Source organism: Gossypium arboreum, chromosome 1 (assembly GCF_025698485.1).
Source record: "Gossypium arboreum isolate Shixiya-1 chromosome 1, ASM2569848v2, whole genome shotgun sequence".
Lineage (NCBI taxonomy): Eukaryota > Viridiplantae > Streptophyta > Magnoliopsida > Malvales > Malvaceae > Gossypium > Gossypium arboreum.
The window spans coordinates 122,999,619-123,011,923 of NC_069070.1; the positions used below are offsets into that span (position 1 = coordinate 122,999,619).

A 12,305-nucleotide genomic window follows, 5' to 3' on the forward strand; every position below is an offset into this window, starting at 1 on the left:
GAAAATACTAAATTATAGTTTTTAAGAAAATACTAAATTATACATCTTGAATTATTGATTAACATATTGTAGACCACTCTATCCATGGCTAATAAAGCCATTTCCAAAAAAGTAAATACAGATTATTATAGTATCATACCCCTATTTGGATATACATTGATATAGATATCAGACACGAATATCTCAAAAAATAAATAAATAAATAAATAAAGAGTCAGAGTAACATTAAGTGTCATTCTTCACTCTAAAAAAATGAAGTTAACGGCTTGCCTCGTCCCATGGTGAAACCCTTGGTTCCATCTGGTATTCTCGGACCCTTAAAAGTCTGTTTCATAGATGCTTCACATTGCGTCGTTGGGTTGATAGGTTGAGGTGATGTTGGGAGCTGGCCTCGTCTGTTGTGGTTTTGAACACGCCCTCGGCCCTTCCCGCGGCCTCTGCCGTCGCCCTTTTTTGATCCCACTCCATTGTCCTCAATCTATGGAAGAAAAAAGTTAGAAACCATGTTACTTGGATTTGAATGTCTTTGATACCAATACAATGTATTTGTAAGGTTATTTCTTCATACTCATATCCACGAATGTGTTAAAGACGAGAACCGGATATGATTACTTGAGGAAAAATAAAGAGTACTGGTTGTGGATAAAAACATAATATTGATGCTTACCTTATTTTCAGTTGATTCAACATTGTTTGATTGAAAGGAATGTTCAAAGTCTTTTTCGTTCAATATGGCATCAAATTCGGATTTTCGGATTTTTAGAATAGGTTTTGGCTGCATTTTTATTTCAAAATTTTAAAAAAAAAAATTTAATTAAGGAAGACCAATATGTGAAAAATATAATATTATGAATAATATAGATATCGAGAATCTAAGCAGCAATCTTACTCGGAGCCCTTTTCTCCAATTCCTTTCATCATTTAACTTCTCAACCTAGGCAAAGAATATTTAGATTTGGATGCGAGTGTCGAATAAATGTATTTATTCTATATGTATATTGTTGAAGGGAGGTTGACTCCTTTCGGAGAAGTCTTCGAACTCTCAATGGACCCTTCAATGGGTCAATATTGTCCCAAGTGAAGATTTTATCTTTTGACTTTATTAAGAGCTTGAGTGAGTTCACAACATAAACTTTCCGTGTTCTCGAGTGCCTTGGGAAGGCAATCACAGAATGAGAGTGTCTCGTTGGAATAAATTGTGCTTGGCGCTTGATTACCTACTAAGACATTCTCGCTCTGTGAACCCGTTCGAACTCGTAACAAAGTCAAGAGATAAACATGTTCATTTTCATATTCATTTAAAAAAAAAACTATATCCACATCCAAATATATATTAGACACAAAGTATCTAAAACAAACACTTCAATAAAAATGAAAAATCAAATTCCCACTTTTTTAGCAATCTCCCTCAATTCGAGCTCCATAAGTGTATAAAGCTTAAAGAAAATGGAAAAAAAAAAAGAAGAATTACTAAGGATATTGTGTAATAATTTGAACTTTGAAGGATTACATTAAAAAAAAATGTTTGATTTCACTTAAATATTATCGTACCTTGTTAGAAGTGGAAAAATCAGTTTTAGAGCGAGGAGAATTGGACTCTTGAGGACGACATATTTGAATGTTCTTCACACTGTATTTGAATATCATTAGCAATTAAGGTGTTGCAAAACAACCTTTTAGGACATACAATTGCGTATGTTTCTAAGTTGTTGTAGTTTTTGTAAATTGGAAATTTTGTTCTTAGACTCGTATTTTTCAAGAATTTGGCCTCTTTATTTTTCAAATTTTAAAATTTAGATCAAATTGTTAATACTGTTAAAATTTTGTCAAGTTCATTGGTGGGGCAATTTGAAAGAACAAAAAAAAACTCACTTGGTAGTCCACTGGTGGAAGGTGCTGTTAAGTTTTCAGGGTACTTAAAATTTTCAAAGATTCTAGGGGGATAATTAAAATTTTCAAAAGATTTAGGGGCTTAATAGGAATTTCCAAATTTTTTTGGGGGGGGGTTAATTAAAATTTTTTAAAATCATGAGAGGATTAATGAGAATTTTCAAAAAAATTAAAGGGTCTAATTAAAATTTTTAAAACTTTTGGGAAACTTAATTCGAATTTCTAACAATTGTGAGGGGACATAATTAAAAATATCTAATAGGCATAATGAAATTTTCCAAAAACTTGGGAGGAGTCCCTATCGATCTAACGACATTCTGCCCCTTAATTTATTAGAAGAAATTTAATGATGATAATGATTGGACTTGTATTTTAAAACTCGAAAAGTGAAGGGACTAAATTTTTTGAAATAAAAGTAGAGAGATTAAATTCAATTTATGAAAAGTTCAGGGACTTGAAACATAGTTTAACCAATAAAAAGAATGTAATAGAAGCTATTAAAGAAGGACCTTCCGACAACATTAAAAATTTTGTCTAGGTTCTGATGAGAGTGACCTTCAGGCAAATTCTCCACAACAACAGTACGAGACTGCAAGAAAAAAAAGAAATAAGGTCGTAATTTGTAATGAATCATACATAAAATATCCAAAAAAAAAAAAAAAAACTCGGGATCTTTATTTTCCTATACACCTTTGTATATTGGGATGGAGTTCAACTATCAATTCTAATATGAACTCAATGTAATTCGATTTAATCATACAAGGTTAACAATTCGAATTTAAATTTATTTGAATCTAAAATTGATTCTGAAATAGAATCTAAATTACCCAAGCAAATATCTCGAAATAACTTGGAAGTGAATAAACTCGTATTAACCTAAAAAACCTAACTATAAATATGAGTGACCCGAGCTCAAAATAACCAAAAATCGAAATGACTTGAACTTGAAAGTGAACCAAAATCCTAGATTGACTTGAACCGAAATGACCCAAAAATTTTATAACTTGAATTTATTCGATTCAAATTGACTTAAAAAATTAACAACCCAAATCCATAGTCGTTTAAACTTGAAATTGATCTTGGACCGAAAACCTTCAAACTTGAACTTGAATTATCGAAACAAGTAAACCCAAAACAGCTCAAACTTGAAATGGTTAAAATCCATAACGACTTGAATCGAAAAACTTAAACTTCAAACTTGAATGATCAGAACTTGAAATAGCATGAACTTGAAATGACTTGAACTTAAAAGTGATCCAAACCTCAAAAAGACTAAAACTCATGATAAACTTGAACCGAAAAGACGTGAAAATTTTACAATTCCTGTTCATTCGATTTAGATCGATCTAATCCAAAACTAATCCCAACCACCAAATTGACTGATCTAGTATAGAGGTTCGAGTACAATCCTCAATAAGATATTGAGCATACCTATATCACAAATGTATCTCTATCCAACACTCATACCTGAACTTCCTCTTTGTCCTTCTTAGTGAAAGGATGTTTACGTTTAACCTTCTTACCATCATCACTAACAACCTTCATTTCAACCAAAAAAATAAAAATAAAAATTATTACTTTAAATTCCAAAATAAGATATTCAAAGGGATATAGCAACATTTAGTCCTTGAACTTTGCAGCTTTTCTCATCTTGATCCTTAAACTTTTTTTGATCCATAGTAATTTCGGAATTTGGCAATTTTTCTCAATTTGGTCACCAAAATTTAGATTCCATTAAAATTTGATGGCATGATGGCACCAAATTGGAAAAAAGCTAGCAAGTTCAGAGATTAAAAAAAAAAAAAACTTACAAGCTTTGAAGAGGATCGAAGTACTTTGGCCAGCAACAGTTTGTTAGAGATGAGAGAGTTGATTTTCTTTGTTGAAGAAATGAAAGATATGGGAACTAAAAGCATAGAGAATTTTTTTGGTTAAAATATCTTGTTAGTCCTTGTATTTAATAAAATTTAAGATTTAGTCCCTACACTTAGAGATGTTAAAATATAAATTTCTTTTACTTTTTCAATTTAAAAATCAAAATCTAGTGATTAACATCGGTAATATTTTCTAGCAAAATTTATCAATTCGCATGTTAATTAGGTTATTCTCATATGATGTGGCATGTAATTGATGTACTAACGATGTTAATGATTGGATTAAGATTTTTAAATAGAAAAATAATAGAATTTTAAATTTTAAGTATAAGGACTAAATCTTAAATTTTGTAAGAGCAGATTTAGAGTATCGAGGAAACAGAACTTTTCTTTAATTGAATAAAGGAATAATTATAATTTACCCTTCAACATTTGCATTTTTGTATCAATTTTGCCCTTATTATTATTTTTTGAGCTCAATTGCGCCACTAACCATTCAAGAAGAGTCAAATCGTTTTCTTAACAGAAATGCTGACTAAAACATTAATTTTTTTAATGATGTTGGCATGGTAATCCCTACGTACTTTATGTTAACATGAAACTATTTATCTTATACACCAGTATACCAAATTAATAAATAATTTAAAAGTTATAAAAATATTCAAAAAAATTAAAAAGAAGAAGTATGAAGTACATGTAGATTGATATGCGGGTTCTCATGTCTAAAAATTTAACATTTTAATTAGTATTTCCATTAAAAAAGGCAATTTGACTGTTTTTGATGTTGATGGTCAAATTCGACTCTTTTTAAAAGGTTGAAGGTTAAATTTAGTTAAAAAAGAGAATAAGGGTCAAATTGACAAATGATGTAAACATTAAGAACTAAATTTGAAATTATACCAAAAAAGAACTTTTTAGAACCCTAATTGTGTTTCCCCTTCTTACCATAACCTTCAGGATCTTTGCTTATTTGCCTTGACAATGATTCGTTTGCTAAAAGGCTCATGTCACTGAATTGGTGTTCCACCTGTTTTTGACCAAAGCAGAGTAGGAATTTTATGTTATTCCGACTTTTCATTTTAAAATAATTATATATCGATTTTAAAATAATTATATATATTCGATATGTGTTTTGTGCATATTTCTATACGATTGTGGGATATGATCCTTTAAAAATCATTTAAATACGTGAAAAGCTTGAATAAAATCAAATATATATGATTTTGGTTCAACTTCGAGTAACATGCTATAACTATATCTTGAAAAGGTTATACTTATGTTTAACACTCATGTTGGACATATATCGGGACATTAATATAATGATACAATACTTTAAGAATCCTTCAAATTGTATGAAAAATTAGAGAAAAAATGAATCATATCCGGTTCAATACATACTTGACTCAAGTTCAGGTAACATAGCATAGCTATGTAAATAATAATTTAAGGGATAAAGTAACATATAGTCCCTAGACTTGACAAGTTTTTTTCACCTTGGTCATTGTACTTTTTTGGTTCACATTAATCTCGAAGCTTGACAATTTATTTTTTATTTAGTCCTTGAATTTGAATTCCATTAAAGTTTGATAATGTAATACTTTGAGATTAAGTCGCATTGTCACCTAAAAATTATATAGAATCTACAAAATAGTTAAAAAATTTAAAAAAATTCAAATAATGCCATGACAATTTTAGTGTCACGTCATTATTCATTAATGGAATCTAAATTTATGGACCCAGTTGAGAAGAAAAAATCTACCAAATTATGAGATAAATGTGGACAAAAATAATTTGAAGAACAAAGGTGAAAAAAGTTACCAAATTCAAGGAGTAAATGTTACTTTATCTTTGAAAATCTAAGGTGAAAATAAATAAATAAATAAATAAGCATAACCTGGTTGATGATCTTTAAGCGAAGCTCACCAGTGAGCACATTCTTGGAATAAAAATTAGTGTTAGAAAGATTATGATTCGGGATAAAATAAGTAGTGGAAATCGGTTCTTGTTTACCAACAAAGAACCAATCAAATCCTCCTCCACCACCACCATCGTCGCCACCGTTAAGGTAGTGAAAGAAAGGGTAATAATAAGTCGAAACGGGTAATATTTGGGTACGCGATCTCGAGACGAATTCGGGTGCATACGCATTGAATTTGAACCTCACACCATTGCTACTCCCTCCATTGTTATCCATTTGAAGCTTTTCTTTGGGTTCTTCTCTCTCAGTTTTTTGTGATTCTTCCATGGTTTCTATTTTTTTGTTTATTACAAAAGCTTAACGTGTTTGAAAAAAAAACATAGATTTGATTGTCTCTCCTGAAGATTAGTAACTGTTTTCTTGAGAGTAGAATCCATGTAAATGCGGAGACAAGAAGGAATTTTCTTACACGACCGTTGTGTTCGGAATTTCAACATCATTAATGGCAACCTTAATTTTCCCTTTTTCTTTGCTAACCCACTTATTTTAAACCTCGAGCTTTAAATCAGATGAGAGTCGAATTTAAGAAATTGAAGTGTATAAAAAATGTTTCAAAAAGTTACTAAATTCAGAGATTAGATGTTATTTTATCCATTATTAATATAATATTAAATTCGATGTAAAATCTAATATCTGTCAATTTTAATTGAGTTAAATCACTTCTTGATGTCTTAACTTGATAAAATCCCTTACATTGACGTTTCAACTTTTTTTGTTCAAAGTTGATAATTATTCTCATATTTGAGTTTGAACTTACAGTTGATCCCACATTAAAACCTAAACTTTTAAGATTTTCAAGACCAAAAGAGATTTAAGCCCTAATATGAAAATAATTATTAAGTTTAAAGACTAACTTGTAAGTTCAAGCCCTAATGTGAGTAAAACTTGGGAACAAAAAAAGTATTAAGATCAAATATATGTATAACCCTACCCGACACGACACTAAGTGGAATGCGTAAGTATTGGACATGAAAGCCTGTAAGGAAACAAAAACATATATATACATAATATAGCAAAAGATCACTACCGTACATACATTTTTTTTGCAAAGGCAGCTCAATTTTCTTTGATGAATGCGTTATACCAAAGAATGGCACTTTTACTTGTGTAAGCCATATGGATTATCATCTTCGCTATAATCGGAAGAACACTTTTCTTTTCAATGGCACTTTTACTTGTGTAAGCCTTATGGATTAAGGTCTTCGCTACAATCGGAAGAACCCTTTTCATCGGAATCGGATGCACTGTCAAAGTTTATGTCTCGAGATTCGACCGCACAATCATCTGCGGTTTCGCTGCCTGCTTTGAGAAAATCTTTTAAGTCATCTAAGATGTAAGGTTCCACCAGTTTCCAGAACCACATTGAATCAGTCCTGAGAAATCCGATCCAAAACACTCTCCCTTTTCGCTTCACTCGGCAATTCAAGGATTTTGATTTCAACGTTTTCACCACTTTCTCGACGCCTTCGCTGCTCCCTTTCAGTTTCAAAAGGATATCCCCGGCTGATGTTCTGTAGCCCCCGTACATATACCAGTATGCAAGTACAATCGGAGACAGCCACCGGTGTATTAGCTTTGGGATCACAGGTTGACCCTTTGGCCAAAACTGGTCCGCATAGAAACCGAAATAAGAGTGTGAAATGGTATTGAACTTGTGCAGGATATCACCATTACCGGCAGTTAGCTTACTTGAAGGATGTAACCACTCGTGGTATTGATCGTGAATATGTCTCTTTAAAATAGAATGTGGTATAGAACTTGGATTAAACTCGAACCGTATCATGTGGTTCTTTCTCTCTTCATCTGAGTCTATCCGTAAACCGCCTAAAAGCAACCCCATTAAAATCTCTCGTTGTTCTTTGCTTAGCTTTAAGCTCAAGGGTTTCTTAACCTCTTTTCGGCTCGATCTAAGGACATTTTCCAACTTTTCCATCAACGGAGATTCGATTTCGAATTTCTTCTGGCACATCAAATCATATATCTTTTCTGCTTTCGAATTATCTCCGGAAGAAAGGTATCCACATAAAATGGTATTGCATGATTTTGCATTAACACCAATTGTGACATTCTCGCCCATGTGATTGAAAATTTCCTCCGCTTTGCCGAGATTCCCGACTTTCACCAACGAGCTCAAGTATATATTATAAATAGTACGATTCGGTCGGCATTTCTCAAGGCACTCTAAAAAGGTCGACTCGAGCTTATCGTGACAGTTCAACCGGAGGTATGTATCTGTTAGCTTGATGTACGATGGCATAAGTGGCTTCATACCACTCTCAATGAGTTCCTTCATGAACGATTCCGCAAGGTCCATTTGCTCGGATTCACATAATACCTCTATAATTTTGTGGTATGATGCGATGCTAGTATATCCCAAACACTTTTTCATCTCCCGGAATACCTCCAAAGATTTCGTAATTTCCCCAACCTTCGAATAAACTTCCATTTTATAGACAAAAGCTTGAGAAGGGATACTATCATTGGAACCGAGTAGTTTGATCCAAGTTCTTTCGGCTTCTTCAATATCCCCATCCTTCGAACAAGCTCTCAATATCGAAATGAGCACTTCTTTTCCTTCTTCCATACCCGATTCTCGCATCATTTTCCTCAACGATTTTATCCTTTCTTTATCCACCGTATCTTGATAGCTATGCAACCAAATTAGGCCGGTATAGATTTCTTTTTGTATCTCTAAACCACATGTTTCTAAATTGTGAAAGATAAACTCGGCTTGTTTTAAGTAATATTTTGAAGAACCTCCCGGTCTGTTTAAAAGAGCTCGGAAAAGCGAGTTATGTAAGCTAAGACGTGGTTGGTATCCTCCTAACTGAATCATACGATTGTAAATACCACAAGCCTCATCTAAACAACCTTGAACCGGTGTACTAAGATATGCAACAATCAGAATATGAAACGTAGACTCACTAGGCACACGTCCCTGGTTGATGATGTCATCGAATATCTCCCGACATTTCGTAAACTTCCTCTCCTTCCCCATGTAATCTGCTAGCTTGGTAGCAAGAGCAAAATCGAATCGATACCAATGCTGCTGCATCATCCACTTATAGACCTGCAATGCAGAAAAAGATTCTCTCAACATCGATCATACGACCAGAGCAGCAATTCAGATGGTTAAACAACACACAGATTCCCGTTCTTAAAAGTCGTTTTTCTTCGACTCTTGAAAAACTCAAAAGCAATATATAGCAACAAACAGCATATATCAACAATCATAAACACAAATCCAGCAGAATCATTAAGGAATCAAGATGTCATAGCTTCGGATATGTCATAAAATGGGGTTTTGTTGAGAAGCAATTCAGACAGTTAAACAACACCCGAATTCCCATTCTTAAAAATGCTTCTCTTCGACTTTTGAAAAACTCAAAAGCAATATACAGCAACAAACAGCATATATCAACAATCATAAACACAATTTTAGCAGAATCAGTAAGAAATCAAGATTTTATAACGTCGGAAATGTTGTAAACTGGGTTTTGTCGAGAAGCAATTCAGACAGTTAAACAAAACCCGTATTCCCGTTTTTCAAAGACATTTCTCTTCGATTTTTGAAAAACTCAAAGCAATATACAGCAACAAACAGCATATATCAACAATCATAAACACAACATAGCAGAATCAGTAAGGAATCAAAGTTTCATAGCTTAGGAAATTTCGTAGAATTGGTTTTTTTTTCGAGAAGTTACTTGAGAGTTACTACTTGTAAAACAGGAATCTTAACTTCAGCAAAAACTAAGAACAATCCTTAAACCCAAAACCCTAAAGTAACTAAATGTGAAAGATTAACATCAACAAATTTGCAATGGCAACCAATTGTTCTTTGTCATTCACATAAACCCTAAATCCTAAAACCCTCAATCATGAACTTTTAGCATCAAATTGGGCAAACAAAAACAATAATGAAATCGAAGAAAGAAATCAATTTATATACCCTGAAACCAGTTTCATTTTCTCGAATTCTCATACAATGAACAGCCAAGTAAGTAGCATCCTCTTGCTTGAGCCACTTCCTTTGCGCATTCAAGATCCTAACCAAGGTTCCCGCCTTATGAGCCGGCAACTCTTTGCAAAGCCAAGCGAGCTTTGACCTTCGCCACTGCTCCGGCAACTCGTCTAGTTCCTTAACCTCAATATCCGGTGCCACCAAGTGCTTCATATCGTTATCCGCGAAAACCCCATCATTGTCTTCGAAAACGAATTTCGCTTCGGTTTCGTTGTTGGAGAAATCCCACCTCTCTTCTTCTTCCCTTTCCTTTTCGTCAACGAAACCGACGGCGGAGGCTGAGAATGGGGCTGAAGATACACTGAAGTGGCGGGAAAAAGAAGGGCAAAACCGAGGCGCGGCGTAGCGACGGGTGAGGGGGCGGAAAAGGACGGTTTGAGAGCGGGAAAGAGGGCGGAAGAGGCGGAGGAAAGAGAGGGAAGTGCGCATGGGGGTTTTGGAGGGTTTATTAGGGTTTAAAGAAGGGGTATTGATGGTGATTATGAGGGTTGAAAGAGGCGGGGAAACGAAGCATTGAGCTCTGTTTGCTGCTATTATCATTTGCTGCATATCCATAATCCTTTTTCAATCCAAAAGATTGTTTCCTTTTTTTTTTTTCAAAGGCGACCATGAAAATGGTAAAGCTTTGGGCTTTGGGCCAGTGCCCATTAATCTTAGGCCCCTGTTCCATTACATGATACAATTATTTTAAAATAAAATACAAAATGATGATTAAATTATTCGAAAGTCTTTATTTAAGTCACTAAATTATTCAAAAGTATTTATTTAAGTTACTAGGTTGTTTACTTTTTTTTTTGTTAAAGTTCGGCCAACAAGCTTCAAGCGTCAATTCAACGACCGATACGATGAATCGGTACCCATCAACAAGTAGAAAAACATATGTTAGATTCAAGTCAATCTGACGGTTAGTGTCGAAAATTGGAAAAAAGCCGTTTGGATTTTGGTTCATAAATTCGTGATTTCAAAGTTGTTTTGTAAAGAAAAAATAACTAACTTGTAGAAAAGATGGGGAAGGCGAGCTTTCGTTTGATGGAAGCAGTGCAAATAGAAAAGACTATACAATATCAATTTTAATATCTTAATTATTTAAATGAAAACTTTTAAACAGTTCAGTAACTATTTTATATTTTTTTTAAATTGAGTAACTAAAATGTAAACTTACTAATAGTTTAGTGACCTTAGAGGTAACTTGTCGTAAAGAAGGGGATTAACTAAAACATTTACTCCATAAAATTGGTAATCTTTTTCAATTTGGTCCCTAAATTCTTTTGATCCATGTTAGCCTCTTTAACTTTGTAATCTTTTTTTTCCTAATTTTGGTCCTAAACTTAGTTACCCAATTAAAAAATTAGCCATCAAACTTTATCTTTTTTTACACTTAGGTACCTAAAGCTTTTTTTTTTTGTTAAAAGTGGTACAAAAACTATCAATATCATGTCATTTTATCTAACATGATACTAGTCAATAAGAGCATGTCTTAAGTACCACTTTGGATAAAAAAAAAAACCTCTAGGTATTTAAGAGGGAAAAACTGATAATTTAGCGGCCAATTTGGTAATATAGTTTCTTCTAGGATTAAATATTATTTGGTACTTGAGTTTTTTTGTCCTAATTTTGTATTTAAGTTTGGCTTCAATGTTTAGTTTGGTACTTTAGTTTTTTTCAATCTGGTACTTGATTTTTTCTTTGTTCTATTTAAATACCTGAGTTTAGCTTCAATATTCAATTTAGATTCTAAATTTTTTTTTGTCCTAATTAACTACATAAGTTCTTTTAATTAGAGCACATGTGTCAAATATTCATTAAGCGGTGTAATGTTGTTTGGCCTAGGTACCAAATTGAACATTAAAACCAAACTAAGATACCAATTTGAAACAAAAATAAAACTCAAATACCAAATCAAACATTAAAATCAAACTCAAGCACTAAATAGTATATTAACCATTTCTTCTACTATTTTAAATTTCAGGGCAAACGCATCTAAGGCCACTAAACTATTAGTAAGTTTTTGTTTTGGTTATTTAACTTCAAAAAGTTACGAACTGATTATTGAACCATTTAAAAGTTTTCATTTAAGTCATTGGGTTGTTAAAGTCATTGTTGTATGATTTTCTTTGTTTGCATAGCCTGCAACAATCGAAAGCTCTCATTCTGCTTCTCTTTTATAATTCAGTCTTTTTTCATGAATCATCTTTAAATATCATGAGTATGTGAACCAATATCTAAACAATTTTTTTTCCTGGTCTTCAACATTGACTGTCATATTGAATTGACTCTAAGGTATGTTATTCTACTCATTGATGGGTACTGATTCATTATACCGATTGTTAAATCATCGCTTGAAACTTGCTAACCAGACTTTATATTAAAAAAAAAAAACTTAACAACTCAATAACCTAAATGAAAGTTTCGAATAGTTAAATGACATAAATGAAAACTTTCGAATAGTTAAATGACCATTTTGTAATTTTTTAAAATTGAGTGACCAAAACATAAAATTACTAATAGTTTAGTGATCTTGGTTGTAGTTTATCTTATA

The 12,305-nt window shown here is 32.7% G+C and overlaps 2 protein-coding genes across 2 annotated transcripts; both read right to left on the minus strand.

Annotated features, from left to right (window-relative positions):
- Positions 1-244: 244 nt before the first annotated feature.
- Positions 245-6,561, minus strand: LOC108481314 (la-related protein 6C-like). Its single transcript, XM_017784464.2, has 10 exons — positions 5,659-6,561; positions 4,710-4,791; positions 3,702-3,796; positions 3,358-3,429; positions 2,400-2,479; positions 1,552-1,630; positions 1,392-1,436; positions 867-934; positions 668-776; positions 245-478 (listed from the first exon to the last, which is right to left on the minus strand). Exons 1-10 carry the CDS (start codon positions 6,007-6,009, stop codon positions 245-247), a joined length of 1,215 nt encoding a protein of 404 aa, XP_017639953.1. The 5' UTR covers positions 6,010-6,561.
- A 332-nt stretch (positions 6,562-6,893) lies between these two features.
- Positions 6,894-10,377, minus strand: LOC108480133 (pentatricopeptide repeat-containing protein At2g15820, chloroplastic). The gene is made up of 2 exons (XM_017783013.2): positions 9,695-10,377; positions 6,894-8,812 (listed from the first exon to the last, which is right to left on the minus strand). The coding sequence occupies exons 1-2, from the start codon at positions 10,319-10,321 to the stop codon at positions 6,929-6,931; spliced, it is 2,511 nt and encodes an 836-aa protein (XP_017638502.1). The 5' UTR covers positions 10,322-10,377; the 3' UTR covers positions 6,894-6,928.
- Between the last annotated feature and the right edge of the window lie 1,928 nt (positions 10,378-12,305).